Below are 14,381 nucleotides of genomic sequence, written 5' to 3' on the forward strand. Positions count from 1 at the left end.
GCATAGCTAGCCCTAAGATCCGACAGGTGTAATTGAATTACTTAAGGATGCAATTCTAGGCCGGCCGCTAGGTGGCGAGGCCATTGCGGCCAGCGTAGAATATGCAAATGAATACTTGAATGTCCGAACGGCCCGTCGATCTAACTGTACGTCGTTTCCGTCGAGTTGCGCCACGTAAAATTAGGGCTGAGCCCTAGTTGTCCTAAGCCATGTTAAGTATGGCCGTCGTTCCCACGTCGAAATTTAAAAATCAACGTCGTTTGCGTAAGACGTCCGTGAATGGCGCTGGACGCCATTTACGTTAACGTCTAAGCAAATGACGTCGGTGCGACGTCATTTAGCGCAATGCACGTCGGGAACGCGCCTAATTTAAATGGTGCCCGCCTCATTTGAATTGGGCGGGCTTGCGCCGAGCGCATTTACGATACACCGCCGCAAGTTTACAGGTAAGTGTTCTGAGAATCAGGCACTTACGCTGTAAACCTGCGGCGGTGTAACGTAAATCACATACGTTACGCTGCCCAGGAGCAACGTAATTATATGTGAATCTGGCCCATAATTAGTTAAGATTCATCAATGAATAAATTGAGTGAACATTCAATTCAATTATCCAGTCATGTGAAAAGCAAATTCCTGTTTACTTTGGACATCCAATCATAAGCATATGTAAACATGAATTAGCACGTCACATAATTGGATAATTGAAGTAATTATGCATTCCATATATTGAGTAAACATTCTCAACTCTACCTTGTAATATCAGATTATGAGCATCACTTGATCACACGTATCTGGAAGTATCAGTAGTGCTTTTCAAATAGATTTTGTAGAAATTTTTAAAAACTTCTACTCTTTTTGTTTATCTTCACAGAAAATGGAGACATTGGCTTACCGACCAATTTGCCCCTGGCAAATGTTGGCCAGTTGTGGAAAGTTGCCGAGGACAGGTGGTGCATCAGAATTGACAGTTGGCAGCTTTTCTGTCACTCAACTCAACACTCTTCTAAAAATAATAATTTAGGAATAAAACAAGAGCCAGACTGCTGCTGAAAATAATATTTCGCTGCCCAAGATCCCAGTCTATGTTGCCCTTCTACAAATCCAAGCCTGATTATAAACAGAACAAGTCTCACCTCAAGTTTTCTTCTATCCTCTTGCTATCCACTTCTTCCATGAACTGGTTAATAAACTTTTCATCGAGATCTTGAGCAAGGTCCTTCACCCATTTTGGCTCCCCAGGAATGCCAAAAAAGCCGATCAGAAGACCAATGGCCAGGATGACTGCAGCCCCTAGAACAATACCCACCACCTTTATCCAGTTCATGATCCCTTACAACCTGGTGCTTGGCAGAGACTAAACCTGGCGCTGGGATGACTTTTTATAACTGCCCTGCAAGTTAGGAGATCATAAGAGAGATAAGAATGTCTTTTTCCTTAACCTAGAACTTATTGCAGTTAGGTTAAAAATTATCAAAATAATCATAGGGTGTCTTCACTGACAGGATGCCCTTTGCACATTTTATTATATGGTGGTTCATAAACTGTAGGTTATCTGTTCACTAGATGCTCAATATGCTTTTTTTTTTCTTTAAAGAAACCCGATAGCCAGATCAATTATTTCAACACAAAAACGTCCCATTAGATTATAATGTCATGTGCCAAATTTCACCCTGAGGAAATTGTTGACTTTGACCCTTGGCATCAAAGTTGGTGTCACTTGTAGTAGAAATTACTTTGTAGGTGTGTTGTATATAACGGCCCACCAGTCAATGACTAGTGATTAGTGACACTATTAGGCGGGAGAGACTTCCTCTATGCTCCCCTCCTCGTTGGGTGCCAAATATGGGTCACATAGGAGGCCTACCCCATGGTGGGTCCTTCTGGGCCACGCTAGGCACCTTGAAAAGGGTCACTGCCTTGCACATGGGGTACCTTTTGTGAAGGGATGACTAAACTCTAGTTAATTCTCTCAATGTTAATGTACACCACTTGGTCACTGATACAATTAGCCAATAGCCAATGCCCTCTCCACTGGCCCAGCATATCTCCACTACCTCACTCCCAGTAACGGAATGGGGCTCCGCCATGTGCCTAGCGCTGGCTCCATGCACACGCTTCACTTAACTCTTCCTCTTCCATACCTGTGTACAGGCTGAGGACCTCTGCAGTGCTCTTCTGCTCCCACTGCCATGGGAGACGGAGAACTCATGGAGAGAGTGCCGACAACAACTCCTCCTGCAAGAAGCTATCCCACCTACACACTTTTGACAGGCTGCTTGTGGAACCTTTGTTACCCTTGGGAATAACTTGTGTTTTCACACTGTATTCATTCTTGTACTGCTGTATTCACACCCCAGTGTATTTAACTGACCTTGAACAATGTGTGCTGGTTACTTGCATTAAACCCCTTGATTAACTTCAGACAAGGCAAGGACAAAGCTTCAAAAACTTTACTGTAAATTCACAGCATACAGAACAAAGTGCACAGTCTTTTCTTAACATCACTTATCCCTAACTCAGGCTTGATGGCTGCCCCAGCATACCTGCACAGCATAGAGTCCATTAAAGCAGAGCTCCATAACTAATGTCTTCAGGCATTTTGTAGATCTCAGAAGGTCCCGTACTCTGTAGAATGTTCATTATCCATAGGTGCTCTGGCGTCAGCACAAGGCTGGGTGGACAGACTACAGTATCTTGTATTATGGACACCCCATCATCAACAAAATTTCTCTTTTTCCTCTCTCTGTCCGTACTTTCCTGGACTGGACCCCTGTCCCTTTTTTAAAGTACAGGATCAACTGGTCGAAATGAAGAAAGCCTGCCAAGAAGGACCCAGGAAGAATATTAACACTAACCCTCGGGTCCGTCTTAATAGCATCATAGGCCCTTGGGCAAAGTAATGCTCTGGGGCCCCTACAATAATGACAGTGCAGGTAAACAGACATCAAGTAGGTAGGAGGCAGACTTCCTCCCCTGTGTATCTATCACTATCAGTACCATCATGGGGCCCCCAATTTTGGGACAGCGTGGGCTCAAGGGCCAGCTGCTTTAGGGAGCATGCAGATGGGGCCCATGGGCAGTGCCCAGGTGTGCCCTCTCATTAAGACAGCCCTGCTAACCCTCCTGGCTGGGGCAGCATAAAACTCAACCTGCTTACATGTTCACCAGTACAATGACCAAACAACTTTTTCTTTGATTCATCAATCTTCAACACATTGTTTCATATGTTCAATGGCTTTTTGGATGCACATCTCTCATGTAGGCTGAATTGGTTCAGTACATTTTTTTGAATTTTAGATACATCCACTTTGACCCCAACTGAATTACCAGAACACCTTGTGACTTTGGGAAGCCCTTTTAGCCTATGTCATCTCTTGGGCTGAATTTGGCAGTTGTCTGAATCCTGACATGCTGACATCAGTGCTTGGAAGCCAACTTTGCAGCTAGGGGCTTAACAGAGATGTTTGATGTGTTTAAAAAAACAAAAATCTATACTCCCTCGGCAGCTCTAAGACCAAAAACTGTGCGATCACGTGATCACTTATCGCTCTGTTGTCAGTTTTGTTGGAGCGAAGAGCAGTGACTGTCAAGGGTGACCTCTAATGTGATGGGGGGACTTCTGACATGATAGGACAGGGGTGAGAAACTATGACCCTCCAGCTGTTGTGGAGCTGCATGTCCCAAGAGGCATTACAAGACTGTCAGTTACAAGCATGACTCCCAGAGACGTGATGTGTCGACTGATAGTTACTCCCAGGGGCATAATGGGACTTGTAGTTCGGCAACAGCTGAAGCGCTGCAGTTGCCCACCCCTATAATGGGGGGACCTCTGGTATGCTGGAGGGCCTCTGACGTGAAGGGTGGACTCTGATGTAAAGGGGATGCTCTGATGTGATGGAGGGACCTCTGATCTAATAAAATGATCCCTAATGTGAAGGGGGGCTTCTAATGTGAAGTTATTTTAACCAAGATAGTTATGCACATTGTCCCAGGATAAGGTTTCTATTGGAAAGTAACATTTTATACATCTTAGGCCGCGTACACACGGTCGAACATGTCCGCTGAAACTGGTCCGCGGACCAGTTTCCGCGGACATGTCCGACCGTGTGTACGGCCTAGCGGACAGGTTTCCAGCGGACAAAAGTTTCTTAGCATGCTAAGAAACTTGTCCGCTGGAAACATGTCCGTCGGACATGTCCGATGGTTAGTACACCTAATCGGACATGTCCACTGGTTATGACGTGTAACCAGCGTCCCGAAATCCCGCGCATGCGTCGAATTGATTCGACAAATGCGTGGAAGCATTGCACTTCCGTGTTTGAGAACGTCTGTGTCTTCTACGTCACCGCGTTCTCTGTCCGCGGGGATTTTGGTCTGATGGTATGTACACACATCAGACCAAAAGCTCCCAGGAGACATGTCCGATGAAAACGGTCCACGGACCGTTTTCATCGGACATGTCTCCTCGTGTGTACGGGGCCTTAAGCTGCGTACACACGACCATTTTTCATGTCATGGGAAAAAGAACGTTTTTCTCGACGTGATTCTTGTCAAGCCTGCCTTGCATACACACGATTGTGAAAAAAAATGCGCGGTGACGTACAACACGTACGACGGCACTATAAAGGGGAAGTTCCATTCGGATGGCGCCACCCTTGGGGCTGCTTTTGCTGATTTCGTGTTAGTAAAAGTTTGGTGAGAAACGATTCGTGATTTTCAGTCTTCGTGCTTTTCAGTCTGTTACAGCGTGACGAATGTGCTATCTCCATTACAAACGCTAGTTTTACCAGAACGAGTGCTCCCGTCTCATAACTTGCTTCTGAGCATACGTGTTTTTTTGCCGTTGTTAAAGCCTACACACGACCGTTTTTTCACGACATGAAAAGCGACGAGAAAAATTAGAGCATGTTCTAAATTTTTAATGCCCATTTTTTTGCTCTGGAGCCTACACACGGTCGTTTTTAATGACCAATTAAAAAAATTGAATTTTTCTCATGATGAAAAACGGTCGTGTGTATGCGGCATAAGACAGGGGGAACCTCTGGATTTTGAGTACTTTATAATGGTGCCACGACTGAAAAAAAAGTTGAGAAACGTTGCTGCAAGGTGAGATGACTGATGAACAGGATTCAGCTGTCACATGGTACAACCGACACTTTAACACCGATTGTAAAAGGAATATAAAACAATTTTGACAGTAATAATGAATGGCAAAGATAAGAGATTTTCTCTGGAATGTCCATAAATGTAATAGGTACCTGTTAATGGAATACAGCGCTCCCTGTTATTTGCTGGGCTGAACTAATGTGAAATCACAGCAACAAGTAAACAAGTAAACATACCATTGAAACAATGTAGGAGCTGTATTACCTTACCTAAACCTTTAGAAAATAAATGATGTGCTCTTGTTATCCAACCAGAACTGCAAAGCATTCTGTAAGGTGGGTGGCATGCATGTAGGGCTCCTATTCTATTCTAGTCAGTATTGTTTTGCTTTCGACCACTAGAGGGAACATGAAGTATAAGAAAGACTTTTAGCGGAGCTCCACCCTAAAGTGGAACTCCCGCTGATCGGAACCCTCCCCCCTCCGGTGTCACATTTGACACCTTTCAGGGGGGAGGGGGGTGCAGATACCTGTCTAAAGACAGGTATTTGCACACAGTCTCGGGCAGACTGCGGGCATGACGTCACCTCCCCCCCGTTGTGTTCTGGGAACACTCGGCTCCCAGTACACAGCGGGAGCCAATCGGCAGACGTAGCGCGACTCGCGTATGCGCCGTAGGGAACCAGGCCGTGAAGCCGGAGCGCTTCACTTCCTGGTTCCCTCACCGAGGATGGGGGGGGGCAGCAGAGTGACGAGCGATCGCTCGTCCTCTGCTGCGGACGGCACTGGACTCCAGGACAGGTAAGTGTCCTAATAGTAAAAGTCAGCAGCTGCAGTATTTGTAGCTTCTGGCTTTTAATATTTTTTTTTCAGCGGACATCCGCTTTAATGCAAGGTCTTGATGGATTGTCGGAAATGTAGTTTGGTAAAAGGACTCGTCTATGGATATGGATGGGTTGAAAGACTTATGCCGCGTACACACGACCGTTTTTCATGACGTGAAAAAAGCAGTTTTCCCAGGCTGTGAAAATAACAACTTACTTTTCTGCACGGGGACCAGCCCAGGACTGTGCACATGTCTGCTTAGCTGTGATGGTTGGGAGCCAGTTCTAAAGGGAGGAGACTCTGTGGTATCGCAATGGTAGACCTTGGCTGCTGAGTATCTGGACCAGAGTTTGCTGAGCGCACACGACTGCTGAGTGGTTTCACACTACTGCTGCTAACATGTTTCCCCAAAAATAAGACCTAGCGGTATTTTCCAAGAAGAGTGCAATATAAGCCCTACCCCGAAAATAAGCCCTAGTTTAAAATGCTTGTAAAATCCTATAATCCACTCTATTACAGAAGTATATAATGTACAATGTGTGTGTTTCTGTAATATAATTGCGGGGAGGTGAGCTCCGGCGGGTCACAGAAGTGCAGAGCGGTTATAATGAGCATCGTATGACATTTCACCTTCTGAGAACTTCAAGGGGTTTTTTCTCAACCTTCAATGAAAAGTGGTTCGCTAGTTTCCCACTCTTGTTGATCCCTTGTATTGTATCCATATGTAGTAGGTGGTCTGTCATGCCAATGTTTCTGTATTTCTAGGCCTCCTCATCAATGGCCTTATTTATGTAACTTATGTTTTTCAATTAATGTATTTTTATAATAAATATCCAATTTTTTAACTTAATACGCCTTCACAGTCCATCATCTGCTCTATACATATATGTATCCACATATATATGTGTATATTTTTTTCAAATACAGAGTGAACTTTTGGGACATTCACTAATTTCTACCAGAAAGATTGTCTTGCTATTGTCTTATCATTCCTGATACAGTTAATTTATTGCTGATATTATTCTTTTGTTTGATGTATTTTTATGGCATAACTGCCAAGTGGGAGCCATTAAAACCTAAGGCTAATAACTGTTAACTAATTTACGCCGGCCATACATGATTCAAAATTCGGCCAATTCAGCAGGGACTTAACGGCCAGTCCTTTTCCCCAGTCCTTATGTTCCCAGTTTCTGCTAGCAGCAACAGGTTATTGGCAGCAGTGTCCTCTCACCAATCCCAGCAATACAGCAGCAGGTATCTCACTGGGCTAGATTCACATAAAGTTAGGCCGGCGTATCAGTAGATACGCCGACCTAACTTGGAATCTGCGTCGACCTAAGTTTAAGTGTATTCTCAAACAGAGATACACTTAAACCTATCTAAGATACGACGGCTTGCGCCGTCCTATCTTAGGGTGCAATATTTAGGCTGACCGCTAGGTGGCGCTTCCATTGCGGTCGGCGTAGAATATGTAAATCACTAGATACGCCGATTCACGAACGTACGCCCGGCCGACGCAGTACAGATACGCCGTTTATGTAACGCATTATCAGGCCTAAAGATATTCCATCAAATAGCTGGAATAGTAATGTTAAGTATGGCCGCCGTTCCCGCGTCGAAATTCGAAAATTTTACGTCGTTTGCGTAAGTCGTCCGTGAATAGGGATTTACGTCATTTACGTCCACGTCGAAACCAATAGGCCCGTTTGGCGTACTTTGCCGCAATGCACACTGGGATATGTAGGCGGATGGCGCATTCGCCGTTCCAAAAAACGTCAATCACGTCAGGTCAACACAAATTAACATAGAACACGCCCCCTCAGCCTATTCTGAATTAGGCGCCCTTACGCCCGCTCGCTTTAGGCTATGCCGCCGTAACTTAGCAGGCAAGTACTTTGAGAATCATGTACTTGCCTCGCTAACTTACGGCGGCGTAGTGTAAACACGATACGTTGTAGTAAATGGAATGTCCACTCAAAAGGTGTCTTTTCTGTGCTTTTATTACCCAGCCGGGTAAAAACGGTTAAACAATAGGAAAGTGAAGAATGAATAGATAGCAGAAATGGTGAACAACAGATTCAGGTGTAGGTAGATGGGAAACAGTCCTGCTTCCAACGACACTTTACTTCGCCACTCCAGCCGGAATGGGTTTAGCGCACCTGGACAGGCCTCTCTCACAAGCCTGGCAGCCACCAGAATGTCACTCGGAACTTGGGGCTAAGTCTCTGCCACAGACCCTCCCAATGGTTAAAGAAACAAAGTGGTTCAGAATCCTCTTAGATTCAACACCCGGATCTCCTTCAGGTAGTTTTGGTTAGGTTACCGACTGATAGGTGACCAACATCCAGCCTCTCAGTACCCGGTTGTCCTTGTCCCCAATGGATGGTCAGGTCCCTATTGGAACACCAGCCTCTCTTGGCACTCCTCAGGCAGACTTTCCACCGGATAGCTTCCTCCAACAGGACGGACAGCTCAGGACCTTAGCAGATTGGGGACCCAGTTGTTCACTGGGCCCCAGCGGCGGATCAGATGCTCCGGGCCAACGTGGTTCACGAAACCAGGATCGCTGCGTAGCACGCACACCCCCGCCCGGAAGGCCATTTGCCGGGGTGCCGTGGAATGGCTACCCTGAAGGTGGGCGCCACACAGGAAGAAGACCCAAGAAAATGGCGTCTGTCCCATAAATACCCCTCCCCAGCATGCACAGCGAGAAAGCCTCCTCCTGATAGGCTGCCGGGAAGAAGCATCCAAACCCTTAACTCCACTGCCGCCCCCCGCCGGCATGGGGTGTGACCAGCACCCCAGAAACGGCAGCATTAACCCACAGCACAGCCAAAGCTGGGACAGAGGCTCCAAATTTAAACAGATTAACCTGGTCAGAGCCACTTAACTCTCTGACCCCCTCTAAATTTACACTAGCACCGGTTCTGAAAAGTAACCAGGCGCTACACAGAGGTCAGGGAAGTTGCTTTTCCTCCCGGTCGAACAAGAAATGAACCCGATTGGCTCAGGACCCGCTTCCTGAATGGCCGGGAGGAGAATCAGGAAGACATTAGCAAATATTAATTCGCTATTGTCACACAACTGGGTGGGCTGCTGGCGCAGTGCTCTTTCTCCCCCGAGCCCATCCTTCTTTGAAGCCAATTAAAGTCTCAAAAAGAGCCTAAAAAACCCCCATAAAAACCCATGCGTCCGGCACCTTGTATGTATATTAGGGGACAGGCACATGGATTAGGGGGGCGGTGCCCCGTATGGATGGACCGCCACTGCCATGTTTATACTGGGATAAATATACTGGTATGTTTATACTGAGATACTGTATATACAGTATATACTGGGATGTGTATACTAAGACAGTGTTTCTCAACTCCAGTCATCAAGGCACCCCAACAGGTCATGTTTTATGATCAGTTTCACTGCCTTAGTAATTACCACAGCCGTTTCATCTAAGGGAAATCCTGAAAACATGACCTGTTGGGGCGCCTTGAGGACTGGAGTTGAGAAACATTGTACTAAGATCTATATATTGGGATCGATATATTCAGATCTATATACAGGGATCTACAGCAATTACTGACATGTTTATACTGGAATCAGGGCCGGCGCTACCACTAGGCGGACTAGGCGACCGCCTAGGGCGCACTGTCGCCTAGGGCGCCTGGCCGCTGGTTATTCTCCCCCACAGAGCTTGCACACAATCCACCAGCAGCACCCTGACATTGTGAAGCAGCGCCAACAACAGCCCCCCCCTCCCCCCAGCGCGAGTTCCCGCTGCTCTGACATTAGTGTCACATGGCATGGGTCCCAGCTGCAACCCCCCCCCCCCCCCCAGGGCGCGCTCCGCTCTGATGTGTATCACTGACAGTGATTCACTGTCATGTCCTGGTAGTGTCACTGTGTGTCCAGCATCCCCCTTGTATGCCTTTCGCTCCTGCCTCTGAGATGTTTTCAGAATCAGGCAGGCAGCAGTCCCTCCCTCTCCGCTCAGGCTGCATTCACACCTGAACGCGGAGTATTTTACCGCGATTTGCCGCGACAAATTGCAGAGTTTTGTCCCGCGATTTGCCGTGACAAAACGCGGTAAAATACGCCGCGGTAACATACACAGGAGGGGTGATCAACATTGTCAGCTATGGCCGAACGCCGAAAGCCGCCTGAGGCTGCATTCACACTGTAACGCGGCGTACGCGGCGTATTTTGCCGCGATTTGTTAACTTTTTTTTTTTTTACAAATAATTTCCATTGATGTCTATGCCGAACGCCGAAAGCCACCTGAAAAAAAGGGTCCGGGACTTGTTTTCAGACGGCAGGCGTACGGCGTTTCGGCGTTCGGCGTGAGATGTGAACCATCTCATAGACATCAATGGAAATTCTCGCCTCCAGCGGCACGAGCGTCACGCTTCAGGCGTATATACGCCGAGGTGTGAATGCAGCCTTAAAAAAAGGTCCGGGACTTGTTTTTGAGCTTCAGGCGTTTCGCCGTTCGGCGTGGGAGATGTGAACCATCTCCATAGCCGACAATGTAAAATCACCCCTCCAGCGTATTGCAGGCTGCAATAGCGGCGGGCGTCTGGCGTGAAAACGCCTAGTCCACAGTACAGGATTGAGGCCGCTCTCCAGTGTCCAGCAGCGCACAGCGCCCAACCTCCCCCTTCTCCTGCCGTGTCAGTCTGGATGCGATGCATCATGGGATATAGTGTTGCGCCTGGCGGCGGCTCCCAGGGCTTGGGGGGACAGGTGGAGCCAGGAAGAGGTACCGTGCCACCGACTTGAGGCAGCAAGCAGGTAAACAGTAGCAGAGTTAATGCGAGCGAGGAACAGGCAGCAATCACAGGGTCAACGTTCACATTGGTTCAAAACGGTGGATGACAATGACATTTTGTAAAATGTATGTGTATGTGTATATTAAAACATCTTCCAAAAGCCCCCCCGGGTCGATTGGCACTGGTGAAATGGCATTGATGGGCATTGGAAGGCTGTATTTGATGGACGCGGGTGAGGCTGTATTTGATGGGCTCAGGTTGAGGCTGTATTTGATGGGCACGGGTGAGATGGCATTTGATGGGCACGTGTGAGGCTGTATTTGATGGGCGCGGGTGAGGCTGTATTTTATGGGCGCGGGTGAGGCTGTATTTGATGGGTGCGGGTGAGGCTGTATTTTATGGGCGCGGGTGAGGCTGTATTTGATGGGTGCGGGTGAGGCTGTATTTGATGGGCGCAGGTGAGGCTGTATTTGATGGGCGCAGGTGAGATGGCATTTGATGGGAACGGGTGAGATGGAATTTGGGCGCAGGTGTGGCCGTATTTGATGGGCGCGGGTGAGGCTGTATTTGATGGGCAAGGGTGAGGCTGTATTTGATGGGCGCGGGTGAGGCTGTATTTAATGGGCGCGGGTGAGCTGTATTTGATGGGCGCGGGTGAGGCTGTATTTGATAGGCGCGGGTGAGGCTGTATTTGATGGAAGCGGGTGAGGTTGTATTTGATGGGCGCGGGTGAGGCTGTATTTGATGGACGCGGGTGAGGTTGTATTTGATGGGCACGGGTGAGATGGCATTTGATGGGCACGGGTGAGATGGAATTTGGGCGCAGGTATGGCCGTATTTGATGGGCGCGTGTGAGGCTGTATTTGATGGGCGCGGGTGAGGCTGTATTTGATGGGCGCGGGAGAGGCTGTATTTGATAGGCGTGGGTGAGGCTGTATTTGATGGATGCGGGTGAGGTTGTATTTGATGGGCGCGGGTGAGGCTGTATTTGATGGACGCGGGTGAGGTTGTATTTGATGGGCACGGGTGAGATGGCATTTGATGGGCACGGGTGAGATGGAATTTGGGCGCAGGTATGGCCGTATTTGATGGGCGCGTGTGAGGCTGTATTTGATGGGCGCGGGTGAGGCTGTATTTGATGGGCGCGGGAGAGGCTGTATTTGATGGGCGCGGGTGAGGCTGTATTTGATAGGCGTGGGTGAGGCTGTATTTGATGGATGCGGGTGAGGTTGTATTTGATGGGCGTGGGTGAGGCTGTATTTGATGGGCGCAGGTGAGGCTGTATTTGATGGGCACGGGTGAGATGGCATTTGATGGGCACGGGTGAGATGGAATTTGGGCGCAGGTATGGCCGTATTTGATGGGCGCGTGTGAGGCTGTATTTGATGGGTGCAGGTGAGGCTGTATTTGATGGGCACATGTGAGATGGAATTTGATGGGCACAGGTGAGGCTGTATTTGATGGGCGTGGGCAAGGTTGTATTTGGGCGTGGGCGAGGCTGTATTTGATGGCCACGGGGGAGATGGCATTTGCTGGTCTAGCAAATTGTTGCATGCAAAATAGAAAATGGTAGCGGTCATTAAAAAGGTGGGATGTACATGGGCAGGGCAAAGGGGGTGGAGTCAGGGGTGGAGCCAATGCAATAATTCTAGCACTAGACTTCCTCTGTAACTCTAACCTGGTAACCGTAAAAAAAAGTTTAAAGCGTCGCCTATGGAGATTTTTAGGTACCGTAGTTTGTCGCCATTCCACGAGTGCGTGCAATTATAAAGCGTGACATGTTTGCTATCTATTTACTCGGCGTAACATCATCTTTCACGTTATACAAAAAAATTGGACTAACTTTACTTTTTCATTTTTTTTTAATTTGTGAAAGTAAATTTTTCCCAAAAAGTTGCGTTTAAAACACCACCGCACAAATACCGTGTGACATAAAATATTGCAACAATTGCCAAGGTGGGATGTACATGGGAAGGGCAAAGGGGGTGGAGTCAGGGGTGGAAAATTAGGTTTCAAAGCCTAGGGTGTCAAAAATCCTCGCACCAGCCCTGACTGGAATCTATATACTGGGATCTGTATATACAGACATCTATATACCGGGATACAGAAATCTATATACCGGGATCTGTATATACAGAACTCTATATACCGGGATCTGTATATACAGAAATCTATATACCGGGATCTGTATATACAGACATCTATATACCGGGATCTGTATATACAGAAATCTATATACCGGGATCTGTATATACAGAAATCTATATACCGGGATCTGTATATACAGAACTCTATATACCGGGATCTGTATATACAGAACTCTATATACCGGGATCTGTATATACAGAAATCTATATACCGGGATCTGTATATACAGAAATCTATATACCGGGATCTGTATATACAGAACTCTATATACCGGGATCTGTATATACAGAACTCTATATACCGGGATCTGTATATACAGAAATCTATATACCGGGATCTGTATATACAGAACTCTATATACCGGGATCTGTATATACAGAACTCTATATACCGGGATCTGTATATACAGAAATCTATATACCGGGATCTGTATATACAGAAATCTATATACCGGGATCTGTATATACAGAAATCTATATACCGGGATCTGTATATACAGAAATCTATATACCGGGATCTGTATATACAGAACTCTATATACCGGGATCTGTATATACAGAAATCTATATACCGGGATCTGTATATACAGAAATCTATATACCGGGATCTGTATATACAGAACTCTATATACCGGGATCTGTATATACAGAACTCTATATACCGGGATCTGTATATACAGAAATCTATATACCGGGATCTGTATATACAGAAATCTATATACTGGGATCTGTATATACAGAAATCTATATACCGGGATCTGTATATACAGAAATCTATATACCGGGATCTGTATATACAGAACTCTATATACCGGGATCTGTATATACAGAAATCTATATACCGGGATCTGTATATACAGAAATCTATATACCGGGATCTGTATATACAGAAATCTATATACCGGGATCTGTATATACAGAAATCTATATACCGGGATCTGTATATACAGAACTCTATATACCGGGATCTGTATATACAGAAATCTATATACCGGGATCTGTATACACAGAACTCTATATACCGGGATCTGTATATACAGAAATCTATATACCGGGATCTGTATATACAGAAATCTATATACCGGGATCTGTATATACAGAAATCTATATACCGGGATCTGTATACACAGAACTCTATATACCGGGATCTGTATATACAGAAATCTATATACCGGGATCTGTATATACAGAAATCTATATACCGGGATCTGTATATACAGAAATCTATATACCGGGATCTGTATACACAGAACTCTATATACCGGGATCTGTATATACAGAAATCTATATACCGGGATCTGTATATACAGAAATCTATATACTGTGATCTGTAATGCATACACTGTGATCTGGCCCCCGGGGTCACCATGACAGATGACACCAGACTGCCCGTATCAGGAACTAACTAGCACAACTCTGCGCTCTGACAGCCGCGGCCATGACGTCAGCTCCGCCATCACGTGTTCAAAACACACGGCTCGCCTTCAATGACACCAAGGATCCTATGACTGCAGCCAATCAGCCACGGTGTATGACAGCTG

General features: G+C 46.5%; 1 protein-coding gene across 1 annotated transcript in view; it reads right to left on the reverse strand.

Moving 5' to 3' along the window:
• LOC120936236 (aminopeptidase NAALADL1-like) overlaps positions 1-1,402 on the reverse strand; it is a 103,322-nt gene extending 101,920 nt beyond the window's left edge. Inside the window, exon 1 of the mRNA XM_040348438.1 lies at positions 1,134-1,402. Within this exon, the coding sequence (XP_040204372.1) occupies positions 1,134-1,324 (191 nt within the window). The 5' untranslated portion in view covers positions 1,325-1,402. The remainder of the gene's footprint in view (positions 1-1,133) is intronic.
• Between the last annotated feature and the right edge of the window lie 12,979 nt (positions 1,403-14,381).

The sequence above is a fragment of the Rana temporaria genome, chromosome 4 (genome assembly GCF_905171775.1).
Source record: "Rana temporaria chromosome 4, aRanTem1.1, whole genome shotgun sequence".
Lineage (NCBI taxonomy): Eukaryota > Metazoa > Chordata > Amphibia > Anura > Ranidae > Rana > Rana temporaria.